Raw genomic sequence first — 13808 nt, forward strand, 5'->3', positions numbered from 1 at the left:
TGCTACAACGACTGCATAAGTCCGGGAACTTGACATTCAGTAGACACAATCAAGTAAAAATCTGATAATCTCGCTACAAAATTGCCAACTCATGAATTTTGACACCATCTCTGTGAGGTGTAGAGATATCTTTAACTACTCAAGGACATGTGTTTGCGCGTGCGGCTCCCACCGGAAAGGAGCTTGTGCTGGCCACCCCCTTTTTTCAATCCCTGCCTCGCGCTTGCGCTAGACCTCCTTATGATGTAATCCCTAAGCGACTTGAGATCACAAGATCCCGATATCATCGACACACACACACACACAACTGCATCGTCAGAGCACATCGAGGACCATGGCGAACGGCGCAGAGGAGCCCAAGTCCGAAGTGCTTTTCCTGACGAACATCGCGTCGCTCTACAAACTCCCCTTCCGGCAATGGTACACTAGCCGCCCTGACAAAGTAGACATTGCCCTGTTGGGCACCGACTCCATCTGGAAAGGCTCGATTCGCTTACTATCGGAACATCCACAATTCCCCACCACCACCACATCTGAAACGCCGTGCTATGCGCAGAGACGAATCAAGTTGGAGTTCATCAACGGCATCAATCATGACCTCGAGAGCTTCTGGGGCGAAGTATGGTACATCCCTCCACCACCCGTACCACAACGACCATCATCAGTGAAAAGTGAATCGTCCTTGATTTTGAAACGGCGCAGCGAGGCCAACGGCGTCAAGTTATCCCCCGCGAAATTGGTCTCGCGAGACGGATCAAGCACCATCATACCGGTAGAAGGCACAATTGACCATTTTCGCGTCTTGGTGCAATTGCCCGATTCGGGGTTCCATCCCAGAAACAAGGATGAAGTAGTGGCGCTGGGTCCCGAGCAAGTTGCATTGGTGCTCAAGTTGAATGCGTTCCAGGCTCGCTTGTTCGTGGAGCGACTAAGGGAATTCGACGCTGATTACAAGTCGGGGGAGCAGGCGTACTTGCTTGATCAATTGGGGCTGATTCACAGGGCTAAAATGGATGCGCGTTTGGATATGAGTGGGTTGAAGCTGTCTGTGCATAAGCTCGCCCTCGGGAAGCATGATGAAAAGATGCAAGATAACAGGAGTTCAAGAGATGACAACAAAAAGGGCGACGAGGACGAGGAGGAGGAAGACGAATTTGGGGACTATGTAAGCCAGGACAAATAAATTTTTTTATATTTACTTAGAAAGAGCAACTGAAATTTAATCATCATCATTGTCATCGATTATATTATTCTTTTCCTGGCTTACTGCTTTTTCTTGTAGTACATCTTTTGAATCAAAGGATGGTGCGAGTCCCTCAACTCCTTATTCTTGTTCTTGCTGTACTCGATATAAGCCATGTCTTCACCACCGGCCAAACCAGCCAATGAACCAGCCGTTCTCGTTGCACCGCTCATTTTTTCCCTCTCGAGCCTCATTCTTTGCTCTCTTGGAATGAAATTCGTGTCTATATCGTCGCCTATTTCCACACCGGCGGCATCTTCGTTCTTCAACAATACCTGTTGCAATAGCTCTCGGCGCTCTCTTGCTGACGCATACGCCAAATCTGGCAATTGCTCCATCCCGGAAAGATGCGTAATAACTTTGAACGCATATCCTTGGTCAACCAAAAATGCTTGTCTCTTTGTTGAGTAGTACATTTCTTGAGTGTCCTTCGAGACCAATGAGTAAAAAAATGCATTAAAACCTTCGTCGTTACGTCTTTTGGCTCGCAAGATTCTACCAAGTCGTTGCGCTTCTTGTCTTCTCGACCCATAATGCGACGATATTTGAATCAAACATGTGGCTTCCGGTAAATCAATGGAGGTGTCACCAACTTTGGACAAGAAGATGGTGTTGATCTCGTCATTGTGCTGGAAATTCTGCAAAATCTTCATTCGCTCCTGTTGTGGAGTTGAGCCGTAAATAAACGGCTTGCCGAGCTTCAAAGCATACTCTTGCAACGCATACACATTATCGCTAAACACAATGATTTTATCTCCACGCTTCTCATGGTAGTGTATTAAAAACTGGCAAGCCTGAAACTTTGTCGGGTTCATAATATACAAAAGCATCCTCTTTCGAGCGCTTTCCCGCAAGTATTCCTGGTAAAACTCTGCAGTCATTGGGCACCACACTTCTGCGCATTGCACATTTGCAATGTGGCCCTTTTGTGCCAAGTCCATCCAGTTGGCTTCATAAAGCTTTGGGCCAATCAAAAAGTTCAAATCGTTGATTTTCTCATCTTCACGCACCAATGTAGCGGTGAGCCCCAATTTGGCGTGGGCAGCGATGGTGGTGACAACACGTCTAAACATATTTGCCGGCACCACATGCACCTCATCGAGAATGATGAACCCCCACTCACGAGAGCGCAAGAAATCCATGACCTTTTGCGAATCATGCGACCTGTTACGCGTGTTTGCCACCATCGAGTATGTCGACACCACCAATCCCGATTCAGTAGTAAACATTTCCTTGTTTTCCGAAGTGAAAACGGCAACGTTATCTGGCTGGATGTTGCACCATTGTAAAAACTGCTGTCGCCACTGCATCACCGAGACTGAAGATGTGCACAAGACAATCACCGATTTTCGAATGGTGCAGGCTGCCGTTATGCCCACCAACGTTTTACCGGCGCCGCACGGAAGCACGATGATTCCAGATCTCGCTCTGCCGTTTCCAAACATTTTTGACAATGACTTCTCCTGATAAGGTCGAATCTGCGTCGAGGGTTTCAAATCAATCTCCAAATCCGGATTTCTAGCGTCATTTCGGAAATCGTACTCTTCCAAGACTGGATAGTCAATCTCTTGACACCTTCGCTTTACGATTTCAACCGAGTCGTGCGAGATTTCAAACGAGTGGACGGTATCCAAATCGTCGTCTTCGTCTCTGTTCCCCACCACAGAGGCAAAGATGTCCTCAGCTTGGTTTGCTTCTTTCTCAGCCTCGGTGTTTTTTTTGGTTCCCGGTATTTCGATGCGGTTTGATGGTGCTTGTGTTTGCGGTGGTTGCGGTGCCGCGGATTGCACCAAGCCATTACTGGTGACTGTGTTTTCCGTTTCTTGTAAGCGCAACGGCCCAATCACTTCATCCTTGAGCAATAACTGCAAGATATCGGCTTGCGTGCTTTCTACGAAATACCTGTTGTGTTTCAAGACCAACTTGACTTTCCCATATGACACAGTCGCAGCTTTGATGAACTGGACAATAGAGTCTGGCACGGGCACTTTTGACAACCGGTTAAGCACAGATATGATGTCATCAGTCTCTAGTCCCACGGACACGGCCGCGTAAAGCGAGTACACGGAAATCTTGTACTCGTGAATATGCGAAGGTCGCGATATGGGTTCCGCGATAGTTATAAGAAAATCCTGGGCTTGCTCGGCCAAGGGAGAAAAGGACTCCAAGATTATTCGCAGATCAATAGGAGATATCCAAATTGGCCTTGAAAAGTGGTCGGGCTTGAGTTTCAAGTACGAAAAATCAGCCTTGCCAAACGATCTCGACACGGCATCGGGCACGTAGTCTGCGGGAATATCCGGGGTCACGTCTAGGAGGTCTTCTTGCGCAAAGTCATCCTCTTGCAAATCTGTCTTGAGCGCATCCACAGCCGCGCGTGCTTTACGTTTCTTTGCTTGCTGTGACTCCTGCTTGCCCGACTTTCTTTTCCTGGCTGTTCCATACTCGAGGTCATCTGGATCGGCGTAGCCCTCGTCTGAGAAATTATCTTCGTCCAAGTCGGCATAGCTGACTGATTGTGCTCTCTTTGACATAGCCAGATGGTTCAAGAAAAGAAAGGGTGGAGTAGGCCTAGGTGGAGGGTGGCAAAAGACACCAGGTTATTGAAATGTGATTGATTGATGGCAAAAGTGCTGTGTATTTGAAAGAATGGCATCGCTATCTCCCACACACATACCCTGATATTCCAGTACTGCCAAAGAAATCAAAAGTCGTGTCTTCTGGGAGAAACAAATACTATGGTGCAGTTTGCAGCCATCTAACATTCTGATCTTTTGCAATCTATCTATCCTACACTTGTCACTACAACAGCCACCACCACCATTACCTTTGCTGTTACTAGTCGGTGAACTTGTAAGAGCCAGTAGCAAATGTGATGCTTCCACCTTTGTAGCTTCCTCTCTTCATCTTGTTCTTGTTCTTGGTGAAATCTTTGCCTCTCACTTGTAGCAACTTCTCACTAGCTTTTTCTCCCCATGTACCAGCAGCTCCTTTGTATGTGTTATCCTGCAATGTCGCATTCTCGAACGAGATCTTTGACCTGTCGATCCTTGAGAAGTGCTTTCTTTGGCCTGGTTTCAACTCGGGTTCTCGTGTCGCGGCAATTGCACTTTCCGATGTGGTGGTTGGTTCAGCCTGGGATGGCGTGGAGATTGGTGCGAGTGCGGCTCTTTTTGCGTCTCCGCTTTTCAGGCTCAGCAATTTTCTTTTCTTGGTTGGTTTGGACGGCTCTGGGTCTGAGGCTGAGGCTGATGAGCTGGAGCTTGAGGAATCTGAGTCAGACGAGCTTGAGGAATCTGAGTCTGAGTCAGACGAGCTTGAGGAATCTGAGTCTGAGTCAGACGAGTTTGAGGAATCTGAGTCCGAGTCCGAGTCTGAGTCTGAGTCTGAATCGGATGAGCTCTCACTTGAAGATGACGAGCTTTCGCTATCACCACCTGATGAGTCCGAGTCGGACGAGCTGGACTCACTCAAAGAGCCGGATGACTTTGATGATGTCTTCTCGCTGTTCTTTTTTGAGGTCGGTTCCTTCTTGGAACTGGTCGTGGCGACGACTTTTTTGTCATCTTTATCATCTTCCTCATCTTCAGAAGAGGAGTCGCTGTCGCTGCTGTCTGAGTCCTCGCTGGTTGAGCTTTCCTCGGAACTGCTCTCCGAAGAGCTTGACTCGGATTCCAAAGTACCAGATCCAGGGTCGGCGGTTGGTTTTGTTGATTTCGACTCTTCTTTCTTTTGTTTTTGGTCGCGAGTAATTGCCTGGTAGATGACATCCTCGGACTTTGCATCGAGGTGAGGTAGTTGCAAGTTTTTGGTGATTTTCGAGACAATTTTCTCTCCAATGTTTTTCAATTTCTCATCCTCCGCTATACGTCGTACGATGTATCTCCTGATCTCCTCAGACTTGGACATTTCCCTGGTTGTTTCTACTCGCGTGACTATTCCTATCTGAGTTTGATCTTGAGATGAGGTTTCGATATCAATTTTTTTTTTTATTCATTTTTTTTATTTTTTTTTTTTCAAACTGATAACCACAGTCTACTTTTATACAAACAGGAATTATACGAAGAAAGTTGCAAAGCTCAATTCTCTAGCAAAAATCTATAATTAATAAACAGTCTGTAGGTAACCAAAACCAAAAAAAAAAAACCAGAAAAGCGGGTTTCTATGAGCATCTCAAAGTTTGGAAGCTTTCACAACATCCTCGGTGGTTGCAAGTTCGTATCCATACATGTTATCGAGATCGAAATCCATCATGGCGCCAAATTCCTTGTCAAATATGGCCTTCTTGTCACCTTTCAATTGGACCTCGGGCTTCTCCAACTTTTCCTTCTTGAACTCGGCATCTCTCTTGTTGATAAAGTACTTAATCACTTCAACCGTATCGTCTGGTTGTTCGCCAACGACTAAATGTTCCCCGTCTTTCATATCCACGGTGCCAGCAAGATAATTCTTGTTGATGGCACTTCTTACCCAGCCAACACTCTCGGGAGGGTTCCACTTTGCTTTTTCTCCAATGACATGCAAGGTAGGCACTCTAATGTGAGGTATAGCCGACATTCCCTTGGGCAAAGACATGAACGCACCCAAGTAAGCCGAGATTTGGTGCGGTTTCATGCATTTGATCTTGTACACATCTTCTCCACTCTCTGGATCCTTTGCCGCGAAAATTTCGTCGGCCATGTAGTCGTCCAAGACTCGGCGATCAAACTTTTTGGTGAAACTGAAGTCCAGGAAATAGGACTTTGCCTCGTCTTCTGAATCAAAAGTGTCAAGCATCAAGGTGGCTATTTTGGAAAATAACTTTTTAAAGATTGTTATCCCATCGGGTCTGCTGTAAATGACAGCTTCAAAGGGGATGATGGAATCAAAGAGCGAAGGAGCAAGGAATGCAGCGTAGCAAGCGATATACCCACCCATCGAGTGCCCGATAAGAACATTTCGAGACTCGTTGTTGTTTTGGAAATCGCCAGTGGTGTCGCTCTCATGTCTGATGACTTCAATCACGTCTCTTGAACCATCGTCCCAGCAAAAAACCGGTCCCAATTTGCCATAATTTGCTAAACTTGAGTCTCCGTGTCCCACGGCATCAATGGAGATTACAGAGTCCAAAAACCAGGGGACTTGAAACGACTGCGAAAGCTGGTACAATCTTCTGATGTGGTAGTTCCAAATCGACTTGTTGAAACCTGTGCCATGGCAAAAGATCAAGTTGAACCGTAATTGCGATTCTGGTTTGGGCAACGGACAAGTCGTCTTGTACTTGTTGTAAACAATTTTGAGACCGAAATCGTTTTCCAAAATGGTACTACCCTTGGCTCTTATTGGTGACGCTTTCGCTTCTTTCTTCTCAAGTGTGAATGACATTGTCTAAAGGAGGTCTAATGAGCTCTTTCTTTTTTTTTTGCAAGGATGTGATGAAAGTGAATACTGGGGGGAGGGGGGGGAATGGGAGATATTTTCCCAGAGTCGTAACTGGTTGTCAAAAAAAGATAGAATGAACACGGGCAGCTCTTCTGATTGCCAAATGAGATTCTATATATATATGAATATGAATATGTATGTGAATAACAAAGTGGTTAAATCCGGGGGTATGGTGCAACTCTGTTTGCACCAAAAGATGGAGTTGTTATCCTCGGCAGCCAGAAGCTCAACGATAAGGGGAATAAAGAGTGAAAGTGAAAGAGAGAGAGAAGCGGATTAAAATTGACAGCAACTGTTTCATTGAGCATTCCTTTCCATTCGGGTGTCGAGAGTGCCACGTATTCTCAAATGAAACAGCTTCTAGAAGGCCGTGGCTGATGTGTGGTTCAATATAGAGGATATGAGCAGCACTGGCAAAAGCATAGGCTGGTGCTGTTGCACCTAATGGGCTTAAAAGTGTGTGAGTGTGTGTGTGCTGCTTGTTGAACTAGGAGGTAGTCCACGTGAAAGCGCATATATCAACAACAAGGTTTATCCAAAACTGTTCACACGAAGGAACTGTGAGAGATAACTACATTTCATGCCTTTGGAACATCAAATAGCGTGGAATTGAGGATTTTCCCGTCCTCCCCTATCCCCGGTTGTCCGCATCACAAGCACTAAATTTTGGATGTGGCAAAGAAATGTCTCATCGTGTCAACGTCAAAGCCATAAACATGGTCAACGTCCAAATTCGCTAGGGCGCCCATTTCTCTATCGTAGATTGCCTTCCTGTTGCCCTGCAATTCTACCATTGGCTTTGCGTTTCTCTCCCTCTTGAAATCGCGGTCTCGTTTGCTTATGAAATTTTTGATTACTTCAATAACGTCGTCCGGACGTTCCACATTGACCAAGTGGCCCCCGTGTTTGATATCAACGCCTCCTTCAAAATACCGTTTGTTGATTGTGTTCCGTATCCAGCTTGCATTTTCCAGTGGATTCCACCATATGTTTTCGCCAGCAATGTGCAAGATGGGGACTCGGATATAAGGCAAGGCGATGGCTCCTTTTGGCACCGATATGTATGTTCCCATATACGCTGCTGTATGATGGTGTTTCAGGCACTTGGTTCGAATAACAGCTTTCCCATTGCTGGGGTCTGTTGCTTTGAACAATTCGTCGTCCAAGTAGTCATTCATCACGTCCCGGTTCATGTTCTTGGTGAAATTCAAGTCCAGGTAGAAATGCCTAGCTTCTTCTTTGGTGCTGAAACTTTCACGTATCGCAGCAATCATCCTGGGGACTGTTTTCTTCAAAAGAGTGAGTCTCTCGGGCTCTCCATAAAGCACGGCCTCGATGGGTACTATTGCGTCAAAGAGCGATGGAGCGATGTAAGCAGCGTAAAATGCGAGAAACCCACCCATCGAGTGTCCTATAAAGACGTTTCTCGAATCAAGAGTGTTTTGAAAGTCACCAGTGGTTTCAATCTCGTGTCTGATGACTTCAATCACGTCTCGTGCACAATCTTCCCATGCGCAAACGGGGCCCAATTTGCCAAAGTTAGCTAGACTCGAATCGCCGTGTCCTATGGCATCAACGGAGATTACAGAGTCCAAGAACCAGGGGACTTGAAACGACTGCGAAAGCTGGTACAATCTTCTGATGTGGTAGTTCCAAATCGACTTGTTGAAACCTGTGCCATGGCAAAAGATCAAGTTGAATCTTAGCTGAGCATCTGGACTTGGGATCGCTTGGTTTGTCTTGTACTTGTTATAGACGATCTTGAGATCTAGCTCGTTTTCCAAGATCGTGCTGCCTGGCGATCTGAACGGATATGCTCTCGTCTCTTTTTTTTCAACCGTGAAGGACATGTGCGGGGTTTTTTCGAGATCAAACTCGTTGTGATGATATCTAGATGTATATTTATCAACAATTTATCGGGTAGAGTCTGTTTCTTTTTCCTTCTTTTAATTTTAATTGCTTACCCGTTAGGTCCCTTTACTGCCACTGAGAAAGGGGCAGCCAAGCGTGGGCCCGGTGCAGGCGTCAAACTATGCATTTTACCGACCTTGACACTGCTCGGCAGGAATTGGGGGTTTCCGTTTAGGAGCTCGTGCACCTCAACCTCGGTTCAAGCGCCAATCTTGCAAGAGTTTTACCACATCGTATCTACAGCGTGAAGAGAAATAACTTTTGCTAGCCCCCCAGTACCAAACATCCAACTAATGAGGTTGAAATAGCTAGCTTAGCTTCGAGAACTGTCGACTGGAGTGAAAACCAAATCCAAAGTAACTCAATCCAACACACTTAACCCATTTAAAACAGGAGTGAAATATGAAAAAAAAAAAAGCCAAAGTGCAGTGTTTTGTTGGTCATAGTTACCCCAGAAAGAACAACCCGAGTTGGGTCGCAGATTGCAAAAAAAAAAAAAAAAAAGAAACGAGCCCCGAAAATAAAAATAAAAAAAAAAAAAAGTTTTTTCATTTTCCAAATGATTAATCCAGTCTTTGTTTTACTTCTAGTCACAGCTGCGATTTTGGCTACTTCAAAATTTACTCAAGATTCACAAGGTTTGCAAAGAGACAGCAACGGTGACTTTATTTCAGTTAGCAGATACTTCCAATACTATGACTGTGCCTCTGAAAATCAAAATTCTCAGGACTGTGCAGCAAGTGCGACAATGGCGAGCTGAACTGTTTCTAAACGATCAATCTGTGGGGTTTGTGCCCACGATGGGGGCGTTGCATGCGGGCCACTGCTCGTTGATATCGCAGTCGCTCGAAGAAAACGACAGGACGATCGTGTCGATATTCGTCAACCCTTCGCAGTTTGCGCCGCACGAGGACTTGGACAATTATCCCCGAACTTTGGAGCGGGACTTGGAGATCTTGGAGCTGCAGTTTGTCGGCCAACAAGTCGACGCAGTGTTTGTTCCCAAGGTCTCGGAGATGTACCCCAATGGCATCACCTTGCACGTTGACCAACAAAAGGGTGCGTTTGTCACTGTCCACGGATCTAGCGAGCAATTGGAAGGGGTCAAGCGACCTCAATTTTTCAGAGGCGTGGCCACGGTTGTGACCAAATTGTTCAATATTGTCCAGCCCACCAGGGCCTACTTTGGCCAAAAGGACGCTCAGCAGTGTGTTGTCATTAAAAACCTCGTGAGGGATTTGATCATCCCCACGCAAGTGAGAATATTGCCCACGATGCGTGAACCCAATGGCTTAGCCATGTCCTCGAGAAATCAGTATTTATCGAGGGAGATGAAAGATAGAAGCGCCATCATTTACCAATCTTTGCAAAAGGGTGCCTTGCATTATAAGGAGGGGCAACAGCAACATCAAAAACAAGCTGTAGATGCTGCGGAAATAAGAAACATCATCCGGGAATCGATTAGCCAGGATCCCGAGATGGAAATCGAGTATATCGCCACCAGCCACCCAGATTCACTCGAGGACTTGGACTTTGTGGAACCCGGAATAGGGGCTGTTGTGTCCTGCGCGGTCAAGGTCCCCAAAGAGAATAGTTCCGAGAAGGCTAGATTGATTGATAATGTGATTTTAAATTAATAAAGAATGGGGGAGAACTTTTATGAATGATGATGGATATTTGTATTATTGGATAATCAAAAAAAAAAAAAGGGAAACAAAAAAGTTTTGAAGTGGTGAAGGAAATCAAAGGTGAGAGGGCCCCCAGGAGGTGGGACTTGCAAACGCAACCGTAATTTTATATTTTTTCGGGGAACATAGAATCAATATTAATAATTAAAACAGTCTTTTTCTTTTCATTTCCATAAAATTCAGAATCGTTTCTTGAAGAGTATGCCCTTTTTATGCTCCGACAGCGGACGAGGGCCAATTCTTCTAGAAGCCTTTCGTGATTGCTCTTCATCGTACTCAATTTTATCCTTCTCCAACTGCTGCTTGAACCGGTTTTGCAACTCCAAATCGGCCATGTCCTTGAATTTGCTTTCCATGGCCGATGCGGCAACACCAAAGAACTTGTACCCATAGCGTAACAACCAGATGGGTTCAACGCAAGTGACATAGTTCATGTACTCCTTCGACGTCAATATCAACTCGTGGTAAATGACAAAGTTCAGCCTCATGTTACTATCCAATAAAGTACTCGTTGGATGCAAATACATCTTCATGTACGAATGCCTCAAATTTGCAAACTCGGGGTTCCCGTTGAGATTCGTCTTTACGAGTTTCGCCAGCTGCTGGAAAAAGGCGGCACATAGGCACTCGCGTACACTATTGTCGCTAAACGACTTGACCAACGGTAACTTATTCTTCTGCATAATGAGCACGAGCTGTCTTTTGATCTCCCTCGCGCGATGCAAGGACTTGAGCTGCAAGAAATTCTTTTCGCACCACTGGTTCATCTTGCTCCAGTTGTTTCCAATTTTCTTCAAGTTGAGCTCCCATTGCGTATATACATTCAACAACGTTAGGTGATCTGAGTCTGCCACTGTAAACTTTTCCCTCGACTTGTCCGCTTCGTTTGCCCTCTCTTTTGAGCGCTGGAAAATGTTGGCGACGCTTAGCATGGCGACGATGGTTACGATATCCTCCGAGCAATGGAAATGGTGCTGGGTAGACAACAAGATCAACTTGGACAAGGTGGGCTCAAGAGGGAACTTGATCATGTCGCGTCCAAGCTGGGTAAGTTCGCCAAAATTGTCCAATGCGTCCATCGCCCATAGATCGTATAGCGAGCAGTTCAATAAATCCTTGGGAGGCGTATCCAAAAAGGGAAATGTATTAATGTCGTCAACCTTGAGCGACTTGAGCAAAAGCATCGTGTTGCTCAAATTGGTTCGCTGAATCTCGGGAATCGGTTGCAGGTACATGCTCTTTGCACTGGTGGCATTCTCGGTGTATAGCCTATAGGCTGTTCCAGCGCAGGTTCTTCCTGCTCTTCCGCTTCTCTGGTCGGCATTGGCTACGGATATGGGGACAACTTGAAGTGTGTCCATTCCAAGTTTGGGGTTGTAAACTTTGACTTTGACTAATCCGCAGTCAATAACGTATTTGACCCCATCCACCGTCAACGATGTTTCCGCGATATTGGTGGCAATCACAACTTTTCTCCTGGTGGCGCTTTTTTTCCTAAAGATCTTTTTCTGCAAGTGCTGCGGCATGGTCGAGTAAATGGGCAAGATATCCAACGGAGGTGGGTTCTCCAACATGTCCAACTTTTCCCGCAACAAGTCGCAAGTGATTTCAATGTCTTCCTGACCCGTCATAAACACAAGAATGTCGCCGTCATTTACGAAGCAACCCTCGTTGCCCATCAGATTGCCCAAATGTATAGACAAGATTTGCTTCACGCTCGTTTCCACATAGTCCATGCTCACGTTTTTGTTAAAGTATATTTGCACGGGGAATGTTCTCCCCGGTATCTTGAATTGCGGTGCTGCGCCAAAAAACTTTGTGAATCTGTCGGCGTTCATCGTTGCCGATGTAACAACTAGCTTCAAGTCTCGTCGCTTGCATAACAAGCCCTTGAACAAGCCGAGCAATATGTCAGTGTTGAGAGACCGTTCGTGCGCCTCGTCCATGATGATGCAGCTGTAATCATTCAACAAAGGGTCAGCGAGGATTTCTCGAAGCAATATACCCTCCGTCATGTACTTGATTAAAGTCTTTGTCGAGCTCGTTTTGTCATCAAACCGCACCGAGTACCCCACTTCTTCCCCAAGCTTGACTTGTCGTTCTTCACAAACTCTTTTCGCCACCGACATGGCAGCGACTCGTCTTGGTTGAGTACATCCAATCATTTTCTTTTCCACCGAACCAGACAGTTTTGCAATGTGTGCAAGGCCCGCATCGAGAAGGTACTGTGCCAATTGAGTAGTCTTACCGGACCCAGTCTCTCCAATGATGATGGTGACCTGGTTATCCCGAATAAAATCAACCACGTCATCTTTGGCGGCATAAGCTGGTAAACTTTGTCTTTGCTCTTTTATTATCGTCGCCTTTTGATTATCAACTGTCTCCTCATCATCTTCAACGACGGCATCGTTACTTATTTCTTCTTCCTCCTCCTCCTTTTCCTCCTCTTTTAATTCTGCATTACTACCAACGTTGTCTCTCGCTTGGTTTGCTCGCTCTTGTTTAGACTTTTTAGTCTGCACTGCTAATGACCCTTGCTTTGCCATCGAAGCCAACTCCGAGTTGGGGTCTTTGACGGGATTAATCGTCGGTCCAGCTCCCTTTACGCTTGTACCGGAAATTTGGAGAGTCAAGTACTCCTTCAGCTTTTCGAGAAATGGTGGAATAAAAACGTGGCTTTCGATGGGTATTCGGTTGAAATCATTGTACGAGGTGTGGTCGTGGTCTACGTACCGACCGTTGGCATCAAAGTAGCCTCCTGCTTTTGCTGTTGAATCTGCATCCGCATCCGCATCTGTGTCTGCTTTTGTAGGTTGCTTTGACTCCTTTTTAAAGGACCTGGTGGTGGTTATTTTTTTTGGACCAACATCGTCATTATTATCATCATCATCAACATTATCTCGTCGTTTCTTGATGACGTTGTTTGTGTATTCCCTTTTGTTACTGCTTGTGGTACTTGTCACGTGGACCGACCGGATTTTTTCATCTTCTAATGTCTTGCTATCATCTGGCTGAATTTGTTTCAATCTAGCAGCATCCTCTCTTTTCATCTTTTTGAACTTCGGTCGTTCCGTATTTTGTCTTTGCTTTGTAGACTCTGGTTCGTGTGAGTTTCGCACACCCTCCAGATCTACTACAACATCCTCCTCCTTCTCCTCCTCCTCCTTCTCCTCCTCCTCCTTCTCCTCCTCCTCCTCCTCCTTTTTCTCCTCTTCATCTTCCTCCTCGTCCAAATCGTCGTAGGCTAGAGACACTCCTTTGGCCCGCTTTTTTGGCAACGCAGGAACACTTCGTTTCGGAAGGGGGTGCTCTCTTGTGGTAGCCTTTTGAGACTTGACGTGGTTGAACAACTCCGCTGCTTGACCTTCATCCTTCAATCCAATGACACTAAGGATCTTTGTAAACTCCTCCAAACTCTTTGATAGCGCATGGGATCTAACTGTCTTTGCCAATGCTTTGGTCACCTGCCTATTGAGCAATATCGAAAGTCTTTCCGTGGTGTAGCGTAGGTCATCATTACTCATCTGCTCGGTGGTGGTATGCTG

The 13808-nt window shown here is 45.8% G+C and overlaps 7 protein-coding genes across 7 annotated transcripts; 2 read left to right on the forward strand and 5 right to left on the reverse strand. All coding sequences in view use genetic code 12, as the record gives it.

The window, feature by feature from the left end:
* Positions 1-334: 334 nt before the first annotated feature.
* On the forward strand, positions 335-1183 carry LODBEIA_P09740 (uncharacterized protein; the record flags this gene model as incomplete). Its single annotated transcript, XM_066976953.1, has 1 exon — positions 335-1183. One exon carries the CDS (start codon positions 335-337, stop codon positions 1181-1183), a length of 849 nt encoding a protein of 282 aa, XP_066827912.1.
* Positions 1184-1263: 80 nt separating this feature from the next.
* LODBEIA_P09750 (uncharacterized protein) lies at positions 1264-3777 on the reverse strand (the record flags this gene model as incomplete). Its single annotated transcript, XM_066976954.1, has 1 exon — positions 1264-3777. One exon carries the CDS (start codon positions 3775-3777, stop codon positions 1264-1266), a length of 2514 nt encoding a protein of 837 aa, XP_066827913.1.
* Positions 3778-4081: 304 nt separating this feature from the next.
* On the reverse strand, positions 4082-5152 carry LODBEIA_P09760 (uncharacterized protein; the record flags this gene model as incomplete). Its single annotated transcript, XM_066976955.1, has 1 exon — positions 4082-5152. The coding sequence occupies one exon, from the start codon at positions 5150-5152 to the stop codon at positions 4082-4084; it is 1071 nt and encodes a 356-aa protein (XP_066827914.1).
* A 264-nt stretch (positions 5153-5416) lies between these two features.
* Positions 5417-6607, reverse strand: LODBEIA_P09770 (uncharacterized protein; the record flags this gene model as incomplete). Its single annotated transcript, XM_066976956.1, has 1 exon — positions 5417-6607. One exon carries the CDS (start codon positions 6605-6607, stop codon positions 5417-5419), a length of 1191 nt encoding a protein of 396 aa, XP_066827915.1.
* Positions 6608-7323: 716 nt separating this feature from the next.
* On the reverse strand, positions 7324-8514 carry LODBEIA_P09780 (uncharacterized protein; the record flags this gene model as incomplete). The annotated part of the gene is made up of 1 exon (XM_066976957.1): positions 7324-8514. One exon carries the CDS (start codon positions 8512-8514, stop codon positions 7324-7326), a length of 1191 nt encoding a protein of 396 aa, XP_066827916.1.
* Positions 8515-9270: 756 nt separating this feature from the next.
* On the forward strand, positions 9271-10212 carry LODBEIA_P09790 (uncharacterized protein; the record flags this gene model as incomplete). Its single annotated transcript, XM_066976958.1, has 1 exon — positions 9271-10212. One exon carries the CDS (start codon positions 9271-9273, stop codon positions 10210-10212), a length of 942 nt encoding a protein of 313 aa, XP_066827917.1.
* A 230-nt stretch (positions 10213-10442) lies between these two features.
* On the reverse strand, positions 10443-13787 carry LODBEIA_P09800 (uncharacterized protein; the record flags this gene model as incomplete). The annotated part of the gene is made up of 1 exon (XM_066976960.1): positions 10443-13787. The coding sequence occupies one exon, from the start codon at positions 13785-13787 to the stop codon at positions 10443-10445; it is 3345 nt and encodes a 1114-aa protein (XP_066827918.1).
* Between the last annotated feature and the right edge of the window lie 21 nt (positions 13788-13808).

The sequence above is a fragment of the Lodderomyces beijingensis genome (genome assembly GCF_963989305.1).
Source record: "Lodderomyces beijingensis strain CBS 14171 genome assembly, chromosome: 1".
NCBI lineage: Eukaryota > Fungi > Ascomycota > Pichiomycetes > Serinales > Debaryomycetaceae > Lodderomyces > Lodderomyces beijingensis.